This window comes from Hyperolius riggenbachi, chromosome 6, assembly GCF_040937935.1.
Source record: "Hyperolius riggenbachi isolate aHypRig1 chromosome 6, aHypRig1.pri, whole genome shotgun sequence".
NCBI lineage: Eukaryota > Metazoa > Chordata > Amphibia > Anura > Hyperoliidae > Hyperolius > Hyperolius riggenbachi.
In genome coordinates, this window is record NC_090651.1 from 45921011 (window position 1) to 45943872 (window position 22862).

The 22862-nt window shown below is 46.9% G+C and overlaps 1 protein-coding gene across 3 annotated transcripts in view; it reads right to left on the reverse strand.

Annotated features, from left to right (window-relative positions):
- The window catches only part of TNNI3K (TNNI3 interacting kinase), a 409379-nt gene that overhangs the window by 54579 nt on the left and 331938 nt on the right, over window positions 1-22862 (reverse strand). For 2 of the 3 annotated variants that reach the window (XM_068239216.1, XM_068239218.1), the window contains 2 exons: window positions 18776-18835; window positions 7678-7847 (listed from right to left, as the gene is read on the reverse strand). In XM_068239216.1, coding sequence (XP_068095317.1) covers window positions 7678-7847; window positions 18776-18835 — 230 coding nt within the window. The remainder of the gene's footprint in view (window positions 1-7677; window positions 7848-18775; window positions 18836-22862) is intronic. The other variant, XM_068239219.1, reaches the window with a different exon arrangement.

Sequence of the window (22862 nt, forward strand, 5' to 3'; positions counted from 1 at the left end):
AACTATGCTGTGTTCCTTTTTTTTCTTTTTCTGCCTGAAAGAGTTAAATATCAGGTATGTAAGTGGCAGTTCTTGTCTACAGTGTGACCCTCACTGATAAGAAATTCCAACAATAAAACACTTTTCTAGCAGAAAATGGCTTCTGAGAGCAGGAAAGAGCTATAAATAGGGTCAATAGTTCATAGATTTTAGCTCTGGCAAACTTCAATGAATGTGTCACCGAGCAAAAACAATAAAACAGTAAAAACTTAAAAAGTAGATTTAAATATAAAATAAAACTGTGGAATATCTTAAAGAGGAACTCCAGTGAAAATAATGTAATAAAAAAAGTGCTTCATTTTTACCATAATTATGTATAAATGATTTAGGCAGGGTTTGCTCATTGTAAAATCTTTCCTCTCCCAGATTCACATTCTGACATGTATTACATGGTGACATTTTTACTGTGGGCAGGTTATGTACCTGTTTCTAGCTGTTCTGGCCTTGCAGACAGTTGTAAACAGCCATTTCCTGTCTGTGAACATTGTTACATTGTGGCAGTTTGCCCAGGGTACCGCGGTACCCAGAGCTTCTTGTGGGAGGGGTTTCACCACAATATCAGTCATACAGCGCCCCCTGATGGTCTGTTTGTGAAAATCATTATATTTTTCATGTAAAAGGGGGTATCAGCTACTGATTGGGATAAAGTTAAATTCTTGGTCGGAGTTTCTCTTTAAAAAGTCATTTTTAGGAGAAGGAAGGATAGTTGCAAATTTTTATTTCATTAGTTTATTTTCACCTCGTGTGCCCTTTAAGGATGATACATGTGTATTACATTTTGCATTCATAATACACTATTATCTGATAAGTTGATTTAGGCTGGTTTCACACCAAGACGTTGCGTTTTAGGGGACGTTATGGTCGCATAACGTGCCCCTAACGCAACGCCTGGTGCTCTCTGATGTGGACGTCAGAGTGAGCGGCGTTGTGCAGCTCACTCTGGCGTCCGTGATGCCGTGATGCGCACTCTTGGACGCATGCGGCATCACGTGGTCCCGCCCGGCCAATTGCCGCACCGAGCGGCCACTCCAGGAAGTAAACACAAGTCACTGAGTGCAGTGAATATTAATTAGCCATGTGCCTGGCCACTCTCCGCTCCTCCCCAACGTTACTGAGCATGTGCAAGCAGTCTAACGCGGCTCTGCCGCTTATAAAGTACTGCATGCAGTACGTTGTCTTATAGCGCAGCGTTACTAAGTAACGCAACGTGGGCACTGTGAACAGCCCATTGATTTTTCATTGCTGTGCGGTGGGGTGCGTTACAGGCTGCTCTAACGTGCGCCTGTAACGTCCCACTGTGAAACCAGCCTTATAATCCAGGTTTGCTTTCATTTGATCTGACAACATAAATGTGATCTACATGTAACTACTGCTGCAGCTCTGTTTTAAAACAGCACTGAGGCTGGTTTCACACTGCTGGGCTGCATTAGCGGTGCAATCAGATGATCGCACCGAAACGCTAAAAATAGCCTTCAGGGATTTCTGCGTCAATACGCGGCTATCCCCCTTCTTTCTGAAAGCCAATCAGGAACTGAGGCTCTCTTCCTGTGGCTGAAAAACGAATTGCACAAATTACGCATCGCTTACGCGGAAAATGTTAAAAAACACTGCATCGACACAGACTTGCATGACTTCCGTTGCCAGTAAGTTGCACACCAACATGCTGTTGCGCCAATGTTTATCGTAGGGCAAATACTTCTGCCACATCGCATTGCACAGGTATAAAATCCCCCTAGACTTTCATTGGCATAGCGCTACCCTGCGGCAAAACAGGGTAACGCAGTTTGCCAGTGTGAACGGAGCCTAAGAATAAGGTGTTTATGAATTGCACTAGAAGTAAAATAAAAGCTGGCATTTGATTGGTTGCTGTGGGTAACGCCTCCATTCCTTTTCTCACCATGTTCACAAATCAGCCCACAAGCCAATTTTCACCCTAATCAGAAAAGCGAAAAGAACAAAGGCAGAAACTCCCGAGATCGGTGTTCAGCTGTCACGCTACAGGGTGATAAATTAGTACAGTAATAATTTCGGTGTCACTCTGCCGCACTCTGTTATAAAGGAAAGCTTTTTTTTTTCCCTCGAAGAGATCAAAAACAGAAAGCGTCCGGGGAATTTCATTTTTAATTACGCGGTGAGAATAAACAGGGCGGCTGAGAGCGCAATGTGAATAATTGATACGAGATGAATAACGAAAACTCTGCAGGTAGGAATTAATAACAACATCATTTGCGGGAAATTGACTGACCCGCGAGACTTTACCTTCCAATAACCCTGTGGTTTTTCTACCCAACGCAGGAGGCGTTCCTTCGCCTTTTTTGCGAAGGTTTGATCTTTTTTTTACGGTTGATTGCAGCCAGAATATTCATATGGGTTTTAGCGTTTGAAAATGTCGCTGGAAAATGCCTGTCTGTCCAAATCTGACATTTCAGTATCCTGTAGGTGTTGTAGAGCCAGACCACACCCACCTGTTGGGCTTCCTACCACTAATACAGCTACCTCTACATGTCAGCCTTTAGTTAAAACAAGGATCCGTCTGTGATATGAAGGGATAGAGAAGCGTCGTCACCAAGCTTGTCCTGCAGCCAGGGGCGTAACTAGAAATCACTGGGCCCCCTCTGCAAAACTTTGGATGGGAACCCCTCTCCCCTCACTTTCCGCACAGGTAAACTGAGAACCAATGTTATTCAATTGGTTATTGCACACTTTAATATTTTTTCCCAATGCAGATTAAAACAGCAGAGAAGCACTGCAGACATTTTCTCCATCAATTACATTAGCTTCTGTGATAAAATGTGCATGTCTTCACACATACAGACACACATGGCATGCAGAAAACAAACAGACGAGTGTGCTTCCAGCCTCAGCTTATTACACTCACTCTGTCCATCTCTGATGGAGCAGAACTGCCTCTGCAGCCTTCTTAAAGGGGAACTGAAGAGAGAGGTATATGGAGGCTGTCATGTTTATTTCCTTTTAGACAATACCAGTTGCCTGGCAGCCCTGCTGATCCTCTGCCTCTAATACTATTAGCCATAGCCCCTGAACAAGCATGCAGCAGATCAGGTGTTTCAGTGGTTCAGACTTATAAGTCTGATCTGACAAGACTAGCTGCATGCTTGTTTCTGGTTTTAATCAGATACTACTGCAGAGAAATAGACCAGCAGGGCTGCCAGGCAACTGGTATTGATTAAAAGGAAATAAACATGACAGCCTCCATATACCTCTCTCTTCAGTTCCCCTTTAAGCACCACTATAGCACAGAACACTTATGGAGAAGTAGAGAGGTTGGGAGCTGGGACTTGTACACAAGAGCCTGTTGCACACTGAATAGGGACTGTCTACAAATCTTTGTCTACAAACTTTGGATAATGCCTTATCAGTGGCTGAGCAGATGCAGTCATTACAACAATTTCGCAGATAGCAGAAAGTTTTTCCTCTCTGTGTCCTTAGTTGTCAGTCTCTTTTGGCGGGGAAAGAAACTTCTCCCCCCACGGGGCCCCCTGCAGCTTCTGGGCCCCCTTGCGGCTGCATTACTTGCTGGGTCTATCATTACGCCCCTGTCTGCAGCAAAGAAAGTATTTTTGCATTTGCCATTTTCACTATGCTACATTGTTCAGATTTCTGGAAAGGTGAAACAGGCCTGGGCCTTGGGCGGCTGCTACCCAAGGGGCTGGCTGGATGTAGAAGAGGTGTGGCTGCATATGGGAGGAAACATAAGGAAGAGCTGCTGTCCAAGGAAACTGTACATGAAATAAAAGGGCTGCTACATATGGTTGTTGTGCTGGCCATATATTATTAGATCAGGCAGAATATTGATATCTTCCAGTTATCAATCTCTTACCTGTTCTACCATTCTGCAGTGTTAGATCGTATTAGACAAGATTTCAGCACAAGATCCCACAGTTGCAGCTGCTAGCTTTGTACTGTTCTGCATATACATACTACACACACACACACACACATATATATATATATATACATATACACACATGCAAAATTGATCCTTAGATTCTACTATTATTTTAGGAAATACCATCGTTTTAATAGATTTTCATTAGAGTTAATGGGCCATATGCAATTAACTTTTTCACCTGAGTTATCTCCTAGGAGATCATTTTAATTTTCTCTTTAAACTAACTTTTCAGCATTTTACAATTTGAAAAAGTACCCAAATGTTGGTGAAATAGTACTATCAAAATCATATTGAGTACTTTCTTGCTTGCTGGTAGCTTAAAAGGCACTTTATGAGAAGTTGTGAAAATATCACCTCGGAGAAAACTCAGGTGAAAATGGGAATTGCATATGGGCCCATGAGTTAATGTTTTTTATTAAAAAATCGAATGCCTGATATATGGTGTGTGTGTGTGCATGCGTGTGTGTGTGCATGCATTGGGTTTTAGCTGCTCATTAACCTGCCTGGCGTTCTAAACGTTTTTTGCATATATATTTTTTTCTTTTTCATGTAGCTAGCCTAGCGCTAGCTACATGATTCCCCCCTCCCTGCGGCATCCCTCCCACCCCTCCGATCGCCGCCGGCGCAATGGCCCGTCCGGAAATCCCGTTCTGAACGGGATTTCCTGCAGGGCTTACCCCGTCGCCATGGCGACCCACGTCGTGACGTCATCGACGTTGTGACGTCATCAACGTCGTGACGTCACAGGGAGACCCGATCCACCCCTCAGCGCTGCCTGGCACTGATTGGCAGGGCAGCGCACGGGGTCTCGCCTGGGGGGGCCCTGCATCGCGGTAGATAGCGGCGGATTGGCGGCGGGCGGTGGCGATCGGGTAAGGCACGCAGCAAGCAAAGTGCTTGCTGCGTGTTTTAAAAAAAAATTATTCAAATCGGCCCAGCGGGGCCTGAGCAGTGACCTCCGGCGTCTCTGGACGAGCCTAGCTCGTCCAGAACGCTAGGGAGGTTAATAGGGAGTCCATAAAAGTGACCCTATGGTTGACAAAGGGAGATGTGTTTCCAGGGTGGCGCACTTAATACCGGTCCACCCGCCTGACACTAGCGTGAGTATACAGACAGTTGCCAATGCATTCACAGACCCATAAAGGGAACTTTTGATTGTACAATGTGTTTTGCTTTCCACACCTGGCTTCATCATATAAAAAGTCTGCTGTTTGCAGATAATAAAACACATACTCCCTTACTAGCCCTATAGGTAGTCGTGTTTGCTTATTTGCAAACTGAAGAACCTTTTAACCTGATGAAGTTGCCTGCAACCGGCGAAACGCGTTGTTCAACAAAAGTCTAGTTACTCTTTGCCATTCCTCTTAATTACTATTCATTAGATGGTTGTATTCTTGTATTTATTTTATTACTCTAAATGGCTTTTTCCAGTTATCCAATAGTCAGAGCCCTGCCGATCCCAGAACTGGTGAAAACAATGGAGGTTTCCTGGGGGTCAGGTCTTCACTAGAGCTTCTTGCAAGGTTCAATGCAGAGGCGTAGCTAAGGAGTTTTTGCCCAGTGCAGGTTTTCCATGGGGCCCCCTAAGCACTCTATACATAACAATTGATATGGTGCGCAAAAACCTGCCAAGCACTGCCACAGTATTAGAGGTGAAAGTAGGGGATAGGGAAACGTTTGTTAATAATTACCACTTTTAAAGTGATCATTACCAGCACAGGGCCAATTAAGAGTTAATACTGTCGTTGAGGGAGGGCCCCTCGGGCCCCGGTGCGGTCGCAAACTCTGCAACTTCTATTGCTACGCCACTGGTTCATAGGACTTTGCTGCTAGTGAACCATCAATTCCTGGGTTTCCTCCACCAGTGATGGAGGAACAGCAGAGCAAATAAAGGTAGCAGGAAAAAAGGGCGCCGGCTGAGGGTGGACGAAAAGGGCGCCGCCATGGACTTTAATGCAATTATCGTTAATACGGCGAACAAAAGCAGAAAAAAGGGCGCCGTGATAAATATCGTTAACAACATTAAAACGTTATAGTTTTTGTCATATTATTTTGTTTATATTTACAAATTTTACGTTATCAAAGCTATTATCGTTACTATGTGTAAAATGGTGTTTCTTCAGAGGGAGTGGTTAGGGTTAGGCACCACCCGGGGGGGGGGTAAGGGTTAGGCACCACCGGGGGGAGTGGTTAGGGTTAGGCACCACCCGGGCGGCGGTGTTTCTACAGAGGGAGTGGTTAGGGTTAGACACCACCGGGGGGGGGGGGGGGGTAAGGGTTAGGCACCACCGGGGGGAGTGGTTAGGGTTAGGCACCACCAGGGGGAGTGGTTAGGCACCACCCAGGCGGCAGTTAGTTTTAGGCAACACCAGGGGGAGTGGTTAGGATTAGGCACCACCAGAGGGCTGGTTAGGGTTAGGCACCACCAGGGGTGTGGTTAGGGTTAGGCGCCACTAGGAGAGTGATTAGTTTTAGGCACCACAAGGGGAGGGTTCTGTGTGAGAGTAGGGTTGGGTTAAGCTGTATTGTTGAATTACGTAACAATAATTAACGTTGATATCTTTTCGTTATTATTTGTAGTCTGTTTTTACAATGGTATTTATCGTTAACAAAGCTTGACAACACTGTTTATCATTATCAGATTTCGTTAATAACCTGCGCCATTTCGTTATCAACTCAGGCCTTTTTTTCACGGCGCCCTTTTTTCATGCACGCCAAACAAAGTAGTGTGGAGAGGGCAGGAGGGGATGTGTAAGGCTGGGAATACACAGGTCGATCCGGCGGCCGATTAGCCGCCGGATCGACCGCAGCCGCGTCCCCGCTTGTCCGCGTGTGCGTGAGGATTGATTACCACTCATCCCCGCCAGCGCTCCTTATCAACCGCTCGATTCCCTGCCATTCCCCGCCGGCGGGGATCGAGCGGGCGGGGGTCGAACAGCATGATCGGACCAGCTGAATATTATCAGCTGGCCGGATCAGCTGCTCGATACACAGTACAGAAATGTACCGTGTATCCCCAGCATTAGACTGACTTCTGACTGGACAATCTGGGAATAAGATGATGGACATTGGACTAGACTGGCAGGGGCCAGGATGACAGACCGTGGGATGGCTAGTGGGGGACAGGATGACAGACTGCAGATTGGATTGGTAGAAACCAAGATTGCAGACTGGATTGGTGAAGCAAATTGACAAGATGAAGTGCAGTCTGGACTGGAGAAGTAGATTGATGGGACTGGCTGTCATACTCCAGACAGGATTGGCAGGGTGGAGTTTATGACCAACTTCGGACAGGACTGGCAGGACCAACTAGTAGACTGGCAAATGAAACAGTGAGAAAGGACATTGCGGCTGAAGCACCGAAGGCAGTTTACAAGGGATTAAAATAACCCTGGCTCTGCCCCCTCCGGCCAGGCTGACTTAGTGCAGCAAATGCCTGACGTATACCTCCAAGGAGTGCCCATGGTGAAGAAATGGAAGGACTATGGCCACACCATCATAGGCAAAGCTCAGAGTCGATGTTGGAGAGGGACACCATGGGACTTGGGGAGGAACCTGGCTCTGCATCTGGGTAAGTGAAGTGTAACACCAATCTATGGTGAACATCTCTTAGTCTGGTACGGATGTCTCCAACCCGTTGTCATAGTTCACCCACATAAGTCCAGCATAGACAGTGTTGTCTACACAAGACAAATAACATTTCTATCGCGCTTTTCTCCACTCACCTCTGAGACCAGCTGGTGTAAGCTCTTGAATTTAATGCATATTCCAGCTCAAAGCGTGTTCGCAAAGCAGCAACATGGCTGCGACCAGGTCCACCACGTGCGACCAGACAGTCAGAAGAGGCAGAGGGTGAGAGGGAACCACTGCTGTTACTGGAGGCTGGAGACATCAGCTGTAATGACAACAACAGACCAGAAATGATCTCTACAATGTTTATAACTACTGTCCATAATAAAACGAATGTAGATTTTTTTTTTGTTTAATATATATTTATTACAAATTTTTTCTTTAAAGAGGAACTTTAACCAAGGATTTAACCTCATCCCAATCAGTTCCTTCCCTAGTCTCTGCAATCACACCTTGAATCACACTATTTGGCTAAAGCCACATTTTAAAGAGAGCCCAAGGTGGGCTAAAAAAATTAAAAAAAAGGTAGGTTACCTGATCCGCGGGGCTGAGCGGATCAGGTAGCCTTAAAAACCGCTGCTCCCCGCTGTTCCTGTGGGCCGCAATGATCCACTTTCGTGACCTATAAGTCACGACTGTGGAAAGAGAGATTGATTCTCTCATCCAGCGTGCAGGAAGGTGGAGGAGTGGCAGGAGGCGTGGCCAGGGAGAGAGACTGGGGTCCCCAAAACCAATCATTGGACTGCAAGGGCTGTGCGGGTGGGTGTGTGCACGTGCGATCGCGGGATCGCACGCACACGGACACAGCAACAATGTGCCTGCGGTTTGTTATGAAGACTGCTTCTGTTTGAAGCAGCCTTCATTCATCAATCTGGGACTCTAATTGGATTTAGGAACACTTGTTCCTAATGTCCAATTAGTCAACTGCTGTGCGGGCTGGCTAGAGTGTGCGCACGCGTTCCCCCGCCCACTCCCAACATGTAAATAAACAGATACGCCTTTCTCCGTCCCTGGTGGTGAAACGGTGCTCAGAGGGACGGAGGAAATTAGCACTGCGGGGGTAAAGTGGTTAAAGCACGTTGATACTGTGGGCCTGCACAACCATTGCAAGCTGTGTGGCCAGCAGGGCCGGATTTAGGCCACCACAGGACCAAGGGCACCAAAGCAGCAGGCTAAATTGGTGCAGCATTTGCAAGCTTGCAAATGCTGCAATGCAGGGAGATCAGGTGAGCGCCTGATGTCCTGGCTGCCAGCCACCTGTGCAGCAGCCACCTTGCTCTCTGTGCATGTTGGTGTTATGGTGGGCGGCTACGGACTTGAGCAGCATTGGAGACAGAGAGGGAAGAGGAAGCTTCTGCACTGGAGAGCATAGAAATGAGTCACACTGGCACGTGCATGAAAAAAGGGCGCCGTGAAAAAAGGGCCCGACTTATTAACGAATTTGGTGCCAGGTATTAATGACATTTGATAACGAGAACCATCGTTGTTAACTTGTCAAGCTTTATTAAAGATATTTACTGTTGCAAAAACAAATGAGATATATTAACGAATAAATATTAACGTTAAATGTCGTCGCATTTTTCGTCAATACTGCTTAATCCAACCCCACCCTCACACAGAACCCTCCCCCGGTGGTGCCTAAAACTAACCACTCCCCCAGTGGCGCCTAACACTAAACACCCCCCGGTGGTGCCTAACCCTAACCCCCCCTCGCCGGCGGTGCCTAACCCTGACCACCACCCCTGGTGTTGCCTAAAACTAACCGCCGCCTAGGTGGTGCCTAACCCTTACCACTCCCTCTGGTGGTGCCTAACCCTAACCACTCCCTCTGCAAAAACACCCTTTTACATATATTAACGATAATACCTTTGAAAACGTAAAATCTGTACTTATTAACAAAATAATATGGCACCCTTTTTTCCTGCTACCCTGATGACTGCTGCGGTGTGGAGGCGAGCTGTACTGAAAGGGGGGGAGTGGGAAAGGGGGGTACTAAGGGAGTCATCTGGGCTACCTATACTGGAGGGGGAGGGGAAGGGGTCATCAGGCTACCTATGCTAGAGTGAAGGGGGAGGAGTCATCTGGCTACCTATACTGGAGGGAAGGGGGATGGGTCCTCTCGCTACCTATACTGAAGGGGGGAGTGGCTGGTGACATTGGCCTTGGGCGGTAAAGAGTACAAATCCGGCCCTGGTGGCCAGGTTAGCCTTGCAGCTGATATTAAGTCTCACTTAACATCCAGAAAACTGTATTTAAAGTACTGAAACTTATGAAACGCGTGAGTTTAATCTATAGGTTCATTTTTTATTGCAGGTCATAAAAGCACGCAGCTGTAACAAGAATCTACATAATGGAAGACTCTCAGTCATCTGCGTGACACGTTTATAAGAAACATATCTAAATGTTATATAAAAATACATCATTCATCTGCAGTCACCGTGCAAGGTACACAAAGTACGACTGCTAGGAGAGGGGAAAAAAAGACTGGCGGAGAGATTCAAGTGATAGACAGCAAAGTGGAGACCCATTACCGCAGCCGTCCCACAATTTATAATATTCGCCGAACAATGTTCCCTGCCGTCAACAGGTGAATGGAGCCCAGCCATAAAAATGAGTGCCGCTCTTCCTCATAAAAAGTGGCAGGCTACGAGAGCGTTGATGTTCAATGAAGGAACGTAGCCCTGGCCGGCGGTCAAATTAGGTGAGCTGAAAAATTTCTTTAATTTCCTCCGTCATTTTTTTTCCAGGGAGCGTCTCTTCCCGAAGACGTTTTTCTGCCTGTTTTGGCCGAATTGCCTGTTTATTTATTTAGGTGGTTGATTGTTGCGAGATAATTCTATATCGGTGTTATGATCATTATTTTATTGCGGACGGGACGTCAGCTGCAGAACCCGAGGCGTCAGGATGAAGAGTCGTCTGTTCCCAGCGCCTGATAAACCTCCTCTCAAAATTGGCTTCTTATTATTATTAAAGGGGCGCTCTGGTCCAAAGTAAAAATGCAGGTGTGGGATGAATATTAGGGCAGGTATGCTGGTACTTGTAGTTCTTAGCTTTCCATATTGCAAAATGGTGTCTTTGGTAAAGTTTAGTATAGACCAGAGCCAAATTTACACCTGAGAAACCTAGAAACACAGAATTTCTGGCCCTTTGTGAAACCACGTAAATGACACTGCACAGCTACATTTATTTGGCTTCGGCTGCTTTCCTCTCACTTCGGAACCTTGGCCAGTCATCCAGCTTGCCCGCCTGCAGGAAGTCATTCCCTGGCTGGAGCCCAGGTGGTACTGCCTGCCACTGATCGGGCCCCAGACTCTTCTCGGGCCCCATACACCTGTCCTCCCTGTAATGTCCTGATGGCAGTCCTGATTTCAGCGCAGCTCCAGGGTGGACAATGATTCCATCAATCCAATCTAACTGGATAGCAGTAATTCAGCCATTAATGGGCATGATTGTGTCCAATCGATTGCCGTGGCAACCAAAAGCAATCTGTCTGCTGCGGGATTGTAGCGTTAATGGCCACCTTTAGCGCTGAGATGTGCTGGAGCATCTGTTAGGGCTGGTTCACACTGGATTGCATTTCAGGGCTTTGTTTATTGCTGGTGATCAGCAAAACATTGCTGCTAATATATCCCTATGGGATCATTCCCACTGCAGCCTTTACAATTTGCATAAATCCCATTGACGCTGTATGCAGTGCTTTGGGGGAGATTGCGATGTTATTCTCATTCTGTTGAACGGTAATCACAATGCAAATCATGGCAAAATCGCGATTCCCTCAGGCTAGGGGCCCAAAAAGTGCTACGCTTATGAAAGTCAATTGAGGGGAAACCGCACCAGTGATATTGATTTTGGCCAGTCCTGACACATCTTTGGAGTGATTGTGCTCCAATGCAAAAGATAGGAGCTCTGCAAAATCGCTCTGTCTTCAACAGTGACTTTGCAACGACTTTGTGGGTGGTTTTAATGTTTAAACAAAGTTTAAACTACTTGCCAGGTCTCCCGAGGTCTGGCTTCCAGCACGTGGCCCCGCCTCCTAGCGAAAGAGGTCATCGGTGCGTCTCTAAGTGGAGACAGAGAACGTCTATGATCTGTTGTGGGAGGGGTCGTGGCTATGTGCTGGATGTACAGAAGTTAACCTCAGGAGACCTGTCAAGTATTTCAAACTTTATCTATACAGGATACCAGGGGATTAATAACCTCCTGCAAATCGGAAGCAATCTACAATCACTGGCAGTAGATTGTATGGTGCTTCTAATTACCACCAAAAACATACTAGAAAAATGCTCCAGGGATCGCTGCACAAAGTGATTGTGCAATTGCAAGCTCAGGAACGATTCCCAGTGGGCCCCAGGCCTCAGTCCCTTTCCTGCAGTTAGTAAGTACAGGCAGGGTCAGATTTCTGGAAAGGCCAAAAAGTCCTTGGGCAGCTGCAGCAAAAGGAGGCACATGAATATGACAGATGAGTTGCAATATATAAAAGAGGAGGATGAAAATGGTGAGCAAAATATGAAAAAGGGAAACTGATGCTCAAGGGAGCTGTTCTTGAAAGAGAGAGGCTACAGTACATGGATGATACACATGGAAGAGGGGGTGGCACATGGAATGGGAGGGGCTGCATACATGGATGATGCACATGGAAAAGGGGGTGGCAAATGGAATGGGAGGGGCTGCTGTACATGGATGATACACACGGAAGAGGGGGTGGCAAATGGAATGGGAGGGGCTGCATACATGGATGATACACATGGAAGAGGGGGCTGCACATGGAATGGGAGGGGTGCACCAGCACATGGAAGGGGAACCACAACATACATGGCCTAGGGACACACAAAGTATAAATCCATCCTTGAGTACAGGAAGTTTGGGAATGCAAAAGGCAGAAAAAAACGACCGTATTTTTCGGACTATAAGACGCTCCTGACCGTAAGACGCACCCAGGATTAGAGGACAAAAACCAGGGGAAATTAATATATACTAATATAAATATACTGTTCCATCCATGGTGAAGGGGCATCTTGTGGATTATGGCCCCTTTGTACCTCATGTGTCTCCCTGTGTCCTGTGTGTCCCCCTTGTGTCCGTGCCTCTGTCCTCGTGTCCTCCTCTATGCCCCTTTGTGTCCCCCTGTGTCCTTCGTTTGTCCCCCTGTGTCCTCCTCTGCATGGGCACATCCCCGGCATTGCGGTGGGTTGGAGGTTAGTATTGGCAGGCGTTCACAAATCAGGAACTCCCTGCATTTGGACAATACGACGCGGTGACTTTTTCCCCCACTTTTGGGAGAGAAAAAGTGAGTCTTATAAAAACACAGTACATTTTCCAGCCCTTTCCGCTATGTATGAAAATAGAACCGAACCTTTTGGCCCCCGTTTCATTTTTTTTTTATTTATATAAAAACACTTAAAAACTTATTTTCTCAATTTCAAGATATTATCAGTTTTTTATTTTATGAAGACAATTGCGACACGGAAACTAAGCGGCATCCCTCGTCTCTACTCCCCGCCGCAGGACAGCGAACGCACGAAGCCCAAAGTTATTGAGATGAACTTGCGTGATTTTCTAAACATAAACTTAAAGATAAATATCCTCTTATATTATCCACATGTGACATCTTCATAAGGGCCATCCCGGCAAAATACAGTATATAAAATCAATAGGTGTAATAAAACGTCAATGGCTGATGTTTAATAGGCATAACATTTCTTAATATCTCCTGCGCGGCCGCGGCATCCCGTGACGGCCCGGTGATGTATGACGCTTGCACGGAGACCGTAGACTACATTTATCAAGCCACGCAGACACTAACAAAATACACAATTTGTTGTACGCTGCAAATACTTACCTGAGATTATTTATCTGGGGTGACGAGCTTCTAGTTACTGCGTTTTCCTAAAGCCGCTCTGCTGTCATTTTCATTATATTCGATATGGATATTCCTTTATGAGACTGGCGAAACAGGTACGGCGTTCGGCGCGATAACAAATCACCTCGCTCTTAATAAATTAAACAAAATGGATCAAAGCTGGCATCTTGTTAAGTGATGCTCTCATTTGTTGGAGGCTGGCTAATGTGTTTATTTTTGTCTGGGAGAAAGGATTATTTTTTGATAAATGAGAGGCCTAACACAATCTACGCTATCTTGGTTTATCTTTTTTCACTATCAAAGATTTGTTACAAACATTATGCTTAATTTTTAAAGTTTTTCCATCCTTCCTTCCCTTCTACAACATATCTGAGTGAGTAAAAAAAGCCAAAATACAGCCGGGCACACATTGCCATTGTTGATATCAGAACAGATAAGCAAAGATAGTCTCTCGAAACCTCCAGAAATCTCAAAGGCTGGGAGCATACTCCTCTCTGTGCAGAAAACCATTAGTGTTCGGTGTTTGTGTTTCTGCATTTTTCTCTATGTTTAACATTTTTGGAATTAATCTTTTGGATACTGTATCATATTTTTTTTTTTTTTGCAAAAAAAAACGCATGCAAAAGTTTTTGCGGGCCTATACAAAAAGCAGTGAATGTAAATTGCAAGTGATTTGCCTACAGTATGCTCAGCTACATGATCTGTGATTTTAAAACGCATACTGCATATAGCAGAGAATGGCCCTTTTCCACCAAAATCGTGCTGCAATGCCGAAGCACTTTTTTTTTTTTTACCAAAAATCAAAGCGCGTTGGTGGAAAAAGGGTACCACGATTACCATGTTACTGCAAATGTGATTGTTCTGTGCCTCCCTTTGTCCCCTTATAGCCTTCTTCTGTCCCCCTTTGTGCCACCTTCTGTCTCCCTTTGTGCCACCTTCTGTCTCCCTTTGTGCCACCTTCTGTCCCCCTTTGTGCCTCCTTCTGTCTCCCTTTGTGCCTCCTTCTGTCTCCCTTTGTGCCTTCTTCTGTCCCCCTTTCTGCCTTCTTCTGTCTCCCTTTGTGCCACCTTCTGTCCCCCTCCTGTACACCCTCAGCCCAGTATGTAAATGCAGAGTATAGTGCAGCAGAAGCAGTGCTCTTACCCAGGGCCGGGCCGAGGCATAGGCTGGAGAGGCTCCAGCCTCAGGGCGCAGTGTAGGAGGGGGCGCACAATTCATTCAGCTGTCATTCCTAATTGTGTTTGAAGCAGAAAGAAATAAGAAAAGGGGATACATAGCAGTGACTGCAAGCCAGATAACTAGATATTAAGGTGTTGGGGAGGTTGTGGGCCCTGTGGCCCTCTTAGTCTAATAACAATCAGTGTGTGACGGCTGGGGTGGGAGGGATGGAGGGGCGCACTTTGGTGTCTCAGCCTTGGGTGCTGGAGGACCTTGTCCCAGCTCTCCCCGCCGCAGTCCAGCGCTGTGCCTGTGTGACCGCCTGTCTTGTCTGTCTCCTGCTCCCTCTAGTGCTGGCACCTCACTCTCCTCATGTTGCATGTGTAATCACACTGCGGTAAGAGATGCCGGGCACTAGGCATCTCCTTTATTCCTTATTTACTCTATACAAACACGTCAGTCAGCTTCCCTACTTGTTTGCACACAATTTTGGCAGTTGTACGGAGCAACTACAACTGCAGTTCAGTAAATGCTTTTAAAAATGAAAAACACCGTAAGAGTCCCCCATGGGGAGATAGATTAGTCCAAAACCTGTCATATATGTCAGATTTCCACTGCCTACTGTAAGCGACAGGAACATAGGAGAAAAGTAATTTAGAGTACAATTAAATCTGGGAGAAAAGAACCTCACATAAGTATGTTTACACATTTTACTATTTTTCGCAAGAGTGGTCCTTTAAGTCAGCAATGTCACCTCTCATCTCCCTCTAATTATTGTTTATCTTGTAAACTGTTAATTACTTCTGTTCTGTCTTACAAGAGTTTAGAGCTGCATTAGCTGTATCCTTGTAAAATGAAACAAACAGACGGATGAGAGGAAAGTGAAATAAAGGAGGTGGGAGGGAGAGGTGGTGATGATCAGTCAGCCTGGTGTGCTACCTGACCTGCAACATCTCAGTCTAGATGGGAGCCCCGGGTCTAACAGAGGCCCAGAAACAACTCCGGCTTTAAACCTGAACTACATTTTCCTTCACTTGATCTCATCTCTTCCATGTTCTATTTACCTAAACACTTGTGTTTTACTCTTGCACTGAGCCACCCTACGTAGATGACAGGAGGTGCAGAATGTCTTCTTGTCATGACGACGGCCATCTTGCTCTGTGCAAAATGGTGCACTTGCATCTGACACTCTTTTCGGACATTGCATGTCAATTTAGATGCGGAATCGCACGCTATTGAAATCAATAGTCTGCTTCCGATTTGCAGGCAGGGAAAAAAAATAGGTATTTCCCAGTTAACAAACAAGATAGGTATAGTATAGTAGGTTAGTAAGTCGGAACAAGACAAGACAAATAATCCTATCTATGCCTACCACTAACCTCCCCCTAATTAAGCCCCGCAGTAAACTCCCCTTTACTTATGCCTAGCATTAAACTTCCCCTACCTATCCCTATAGTGATAAGGGGACTGACAATCGATCCCAGCGCACCCCGAACAGGACTTATTGACTATATAATTTGGCATATACCGAAGGTGGCCACTGAACATGGGTGAGATCTAATCTAATCTTTACTGCCAGGCTTTGGGCAGCGGCAGATTCCTTAAACGAAATTGATGGAATTTGATCCTGTTTATTAAAGGGATACTGTAGGGGGGTCAGGGGAAAATGAGTTGAACTTACCCGGGGCTTCTAACGGTCCCCGCAGACATCCTGTGTTGGCGCAGCCACTCACCGATGCTCCGGCCCCGCCTCCGGTTCACTTCTGGAATTTCAGACTTTAAAGTCTGAGAACCACTGCGCCTGCGTTGCCGTGTCCTCGATCCCGCTGATGTCATCAAGAGCGCACAGCGCAGGCCCAGTATGGTCTGTGTCTGCGCAGTACACTCCTGGTGACATCAGCGGGAGCGAGGACACGGGCGTGCAGGCGCAGTGGTTTTCTGACTTTAAAGTCAGAAATTCCAGAAGTGAACTGGAGGCGGGGCCGGAGCATCGGTGAGTGGCTGCGCCAACACAGGATGTCTGCGGGGGACCATTAGAAGCCCCGGGTAAGTTCAGCTCATTTTCCCCCGACCCCCCTACAGTATCCCTTTAAGCAGCGCTTTGAAATCAATTTTCATGACATAGGGTGCCCCCCAACGTTGTTCTATAATAAGCACAAGTGTGAAAGGAGTGAGGATGCGCGGATGTATGTGTTGCTGATACAGTATTATATCCTGGCCAGGACAAGCGATAGCGCACATATATAGAGGTGCTGTTACAGCTCACTTGCATACCGCAGTAAGTTGCTCCGTATAGAGTGGTTTTAAATTGATTGGGTTTATTTGCCGATATTTGATGTATTTCTGGGGTAATTTTGTAGATATTTATAAATAAAGAAGAATTTTTTGGTATACCTTTGAAAACTTGTGTGACTCTAATTTTTATGAATTAATTGACTCTGCAATATAGGGGTTTAGTTTTCCCTCATATCGTTTTGGGGTATTGGTGCCAAAGTATATCTACAATGTAGCTTCAATCATGCTTAATATATAAGAACAACTGATCTGCATGCTTGTTTAGGGGCTGTGGCTAAAAGTATTAGAGACACAGAATCTGCAGGAGAGTCAGGGATCTGGTATTATTGTAAAAGGAGAAATCCATATCCTTCGCAGTTTAGGTTCCCTTTAAAGAGGAACTCCAGTGAAAATAATGTAAATTATAATATAAAAAGTGCTTCATTTTTACAATCAATATCTATAAATGATTTAGTCAGTGTTTGCCCGTTGTAAAATCTTTCCTCTCCCTTATTTACATTCTGACGTTTATCACATGGTGACATTTTTACTGCTGGCAGTGGCAGGTGATGTCAGTGTAAGTAGCTGCTGCTCGCTTTTTTGGCAGTTGGAAACAGCTGTAAACAGTTATTTCCCACAATGCAAAGAGGTTCACAGACAGGAAACTGCCAGGACCATGGTCTTTACAGTTTCCTGTGGGAGGGGCTTCACTACAATATGAGACATACAGAGCCCCCTGATGATCCGTTTGTGAAAAGGAAAATATTTCTCATGGGAAAGGGGGTATCAGCTACTGACTGGGATAAAGTTCAATTCTTGATCACGGTTCCTCTTTAAATAACTGCAGACATGCTTATCCCAGACAGGTAAGACATTCAAATACGAAGTACATTTCTTCCAGAGTAAAATTACACATAAATTAATTTTCTCCTCCTATGTTGCTGTCACTTGCAGTAGGTAATAGAAATCTGACAGAACCAACAGGTTTTAGACCAGTCCATCTCTTCATGGGGGATTCTCAGGGTTTTCTTTATTTTCAAAAGCACTTTGTGAGTGTCAGTTGCTCCGTCCAACTACCAAAATTGTGTGAAGTGGGCAGGGAGGCTGGCCAGCATCTTTGTATAGATCCTTTTCAGGAAAGGTCTTTATAAAGACTAAAGGCCATGATGAAAATCTCCCATGAAGAGATGGGCTAGTCCAAAACCTGTCGCTTCTGTCAGATTTCCACTACCTGCTGTAAGTGACAGCAACATAGGAGAAAAGTAATGTATGGCTCATTTTACTCTGGAAGAAATGTACTTCTTATTTGTATGTGTTTACATGTATTTTACATTTTACATATTTCGCGATAGTGGTCCTTTAAAGAGAACCTGTACTGAGTAAAAATATTTAAAATAAACACATGAGGTAACTTCTAATGAACATTACATAGTTACCTCGCCATCAGTTCCTTTCAGAAGCTCACCATTTTCTTCTGACAATAATCCCTTCCAGTTCTGACAATATTTTTTCAGATCTGAAATATATCAGTTGCTGTCAGTAAAATATCAGTTGCTGTCAGTTATAGCTGAGAGGAAAACTGATGTACCAGGTAATGTCCATGTTTCCCTATGGCTCAAGTGGGCGATGTTACAGTTTAACTGTGTGCTGACCAGAAAGCTGTTATGGGTAATGGCCATTTTCAAAATGGAGAACGGAAAATTCCCCTGATCACAGTGAACAAACAGGACGCGGGAGAGGAGAAAGATACTGAGGAGTAGACTACATGGAAGGTAAGTATGACTTGTGTATGCTTATTTTGACTTTTAATTTTCAGTTCAGGTTTTCTTTAAGATTCAGATGATATCAAATTCGTGTTTGCTACAGGTTTAAGCACCATAAAACAAATTCTCATAAATTACCTCAATGTTACAGAGGCATTCCTCTAATTTTGATACAACTTCTGAGAATTCTGGACGACCCTAAAAGGAAAACAAAAGTACAATAAATAACAGAACTTTTTAGTCTCTGTACAAGTTTAGTCAGTAATCACGTCAGTGGTGTCTACTGATTTTTCTTCAAATGGGATGGGCTGGAAGGAAAACTAGGCCAGTCTGGGTGGACCGTGTGCTCTCCTGATATAGAAATACCACATCCACCCACTAGTGGTCAGCAAATGACCCTCCAACTAGCTACATCATTTTTACGTTATAGAACGGGGTAGGGAACCTATGGTTCGGGGACCAGATGTGGCTCTTTTGATGGATACATCTGGTTTACAAACAAATCAGTAGGGGTCAGGGGCGTAGGGCCTGTGGTCGCAACGGTCGCCTCGGCGACCGGGCCCGGCTCCTGAAGAGGCGGGGGAGGGGCCCGGGGGGCCCATGTCCGTTTGGACTCGGAGATCCCTGCGTGCGTTAGTTATTGGGAGGGGGGAGCTGCAGCCGTGGGGAGGGCAGCCCGACCTCTCCCCGGGCCCCCCCCCCCCCCCTCAGATGCAGAGTGCACGGCGCACGGAAGCGCTGTAGGCAGAACTCACCTGCCTGCGTTCCAAGCGCCGCTGGTCTCCTCCCGCTCTGCATAGATCTGCTGTTACACACTGCTTCCGGCTAAACAGGAAGCAGTGTGTAACAACATCTATACAGAGCGGGAGGAGACCAGCGGCGCAGGGACGGAGGTGAGTTCCGCCTACAGCGCTTCCGTGCGCCGCGCACTCTGCATCTGAGGGGGAGAGGAAGGGAGGGAGAGGGCAGCTAGCGACCTACCTACCTACCTAACCTACCCTGGGGGGCCAGCTACCTACCTAACCTATCCTGGGGGGCAGCTACCTACCTAACCTACCCTGGGGGGCCAGCTACCTACCTAACCTATCCTGGGGGGCCAGCTACCTACCTAACCTATCCTGGGGGGCCAGCTACCTACCTAACCTACCCTGGGGGGCCAGCTACCTACCTAACCTATCCTGGGGGGCCAGCTACCTACCTAACCTATCCTGGGGGGCCAGCTACCTACCTAATCTATCCTGGGGGGCCAGCTACCTACCTAACCTATCCTGGGGGGCCAGCTACCTACCTAACCTATCCTGGGGGGCCAGCTACCTACCTAACCTATCCTGGGGGGCCAGCTACCTACCTAACCTATCCTGGGGGGCCAGCTACCTACCTAACCTATCCTGGGGGGCCAGCTACCTACCTAACCTATCCTGGGGGGCCAGCTACCTACCTAACCTATCCTGGGGGCCAGCTACCTACCTAACCTATCCTGGGGGGCCAGCTACCTACCTAACCTATCCTGGGGGGCCAGCTACCTACCTAACCTATCCTGGGGGGCCAGCTACCTACCTAACCTATCCTGGGGGGCCAGCTACCTACCTAACCTATCCTGGGGGGCCAGCTACCTACCTAACCTATCCTGGGGGGCCAGCTACCTACCTAACCTATCCTGGGGGGCCAGCTACCTACCTAACCTATCCTGGGGGGCAGCTACCTACCTAACCTATCCTGGGGGGCAGCTACCTACCTAACCTATCCTGGGGGGCCAGCTACCTACCTAACCTATCCTGGGGGGCCAGCTACCTACCTAACCTATCCTGGGGGGCCAGCTACCTACCTAACCTATCCTGGGGGGCCAGCTACCTACCTAACCTATCCTGGGGGGCCAGCTACCTACCTAACCTATCCTGGGGGGCCAGCTACCTACCTAACCTATCCTGGGGGGCCAGCTACCTACCTAACCTATCCTGGGGGGCAGCTACCTACCTAAGCTATCCTGGGGGGGCAGCTACCTAACCTATCCTGGGGGGGCAGCTACCTAACCTATCCTGGGGGGGCAGCTACCTACTTAACCTATCCTGGGGGGCCAGCTACCTACTTAACCTATCCTGGGGGGCCAGCTACCTACCTAACCTATCCTGGGGGGGCCAGCTACCTACCTAACCTATCCTGGGGGGCCAGCTACCTACCTAACCTATCCTGGGGGGCAGCTACCTACTCTAACCTATCCGGGGGGGCAGCTACCTACTCTAACCTATCCTGGGGGAAAGCTACCTAATCTATCCTGGGGGGCAGCTACCTAACCTATCCTGGGGGGCACCTACCTCATCTAACCTATACTGGGGGGCAGCTACCTAATCTAACCTATACTGGGGGGCACCTACCTATCTAACCTGGGGGCACTTAATTGTCTAACCTGTATTCGGGGCACCTAGCTAGCCTATACAGGTGGCAACTATACTGGCTACCTATATTGGAGGCACCTACCTAACTAACCTATACTGGGGGCACCTACCTTTCTAACCTATGCTGGGGGCAACTATTCTGGCTACCTATATTAGAGGCACCCACCTAGCTAACCTGTACTGGCGGCGCCTGCCTATCTAACCTATACTGGGGGCAACTATACTGGCTACCTATGCTGGAGGCACCTACCTGGCTAACCTATACCGGGGGCAACTATACTGGCGTACCTATGCCTGGCTACCTATACTGGGGGGACCTATAGCTGGCTATAGGGATTCGGATATGTGTGTGCGTCGGGTGTTGCCGGGGGAGGGGGGGCTGTTGTTGCCGTGGGGGGGGGCCCACATCCAGATTCCGCATCGGGGCCCAGAGGTTTGTAGCTACGCCACTGGTAGGGGTTGATTCATTAAGCTACACTGCTCAAGCAGCACATCTTAGGCCCAGTGCATACCAAAACCGCTAGCAGATCCGCAATACGCTAGCGGTTTTGGGAGCTGATTTCAGAGCGATTCTAGGTATGTTTAGAGAGGTTTTCTAAACATACCTAGCGGTTTTCGGTGCGTTTTTGTGTAGCAGATTACACATATTGTTACAGTAAAAGCTGTTACTGAACAGCTTCTGTAACAAAAACGCCTGGCAAACCGCTCTGAAGTAGCGTTTTTCAGAGCGGTTTGCGTTTTTCCTATACTTTACATTGAGGACGAAACGCTTCCGAAATCCGCAAACGCGCAGCAGGAGGCGTGTTTGCGGCTTGGCATAAAACCTCAAACCGCCGGTGTGCTCCATCCCATTGCAATACATTAGCCAAGCGTTTTTATAGGCGGATGCGGCCGGCGGATCGCTCCAAAAACCGCTCGGTGTGCACTGGGCCTTAGTGTGGCAGCACAAGTAAAATTTTCAAAGTAGGCACTACTGCTGTAGCGTTCACTATTAACTTACTTGCGCTCCCCCAAAACTAACAGCTGCTCCTATTGTCCCACCCTGGACCCTGCCAGGTCCAGTGACTTTGTACGACGAGATCCCTGCACTTTGATTGGGCCAATAGGCTACGTGTCACTTGACAGGCAGCCTATTGGGCTAAAGTGTGAGGATCTCGTCCTACAAAGTGAATCAACCCCCAAACCAGCTAGCTAATTGTACAAGCTGTTAGTCTGTATTTCTCCTGTCTGGCTTTTGAGGAAATTGCTGATGTTGCTGAAACCCAAGAGAAGCTGAAGACGTGTCTGACACTTCCGCTGCCCGGCGGATCAACTGTATACACATCACCATGGCAACAGGGACATGAGACCTACTGTCCCAGTTTGAAGCATACTGTATGGCTCTCGCAGAATTACATTTTAAAGTATGTGGCGTTTATGGCTCTCTCAGCCAATAGGATTCCTGACCCTTGCTATTGAAAGCTCCTTTTTGAGTTGTTGCCTACCTGCAGCCCAAGGTAATGTTATCTGTGTGACAATAACAACCCTGCCCATCTCCCCGCCACATTCAGCTAGTGCGGAAAACTTCCATCTTACATAATAAAGTCACAATTAGTTCAAACTGTAAGCAGGACTCTGCTACTTTCAGACCCCAGCTTTCTAAGGGTTCCCAGGAGAAAGTGAAAGTAAATCTATTTACCCCTTGTTTCTATGCTTTCCTCTGTAATTATAAAGCCTCATTGCTGTCTCATTGCTGTCATTGGTGCCTGAGGATGCTCCGCATTGATATATACACTGTGCAAATCTCTGGGAGAACAAAAAAGCCAATTACGCCAGTTGAGAAATGAAAATTC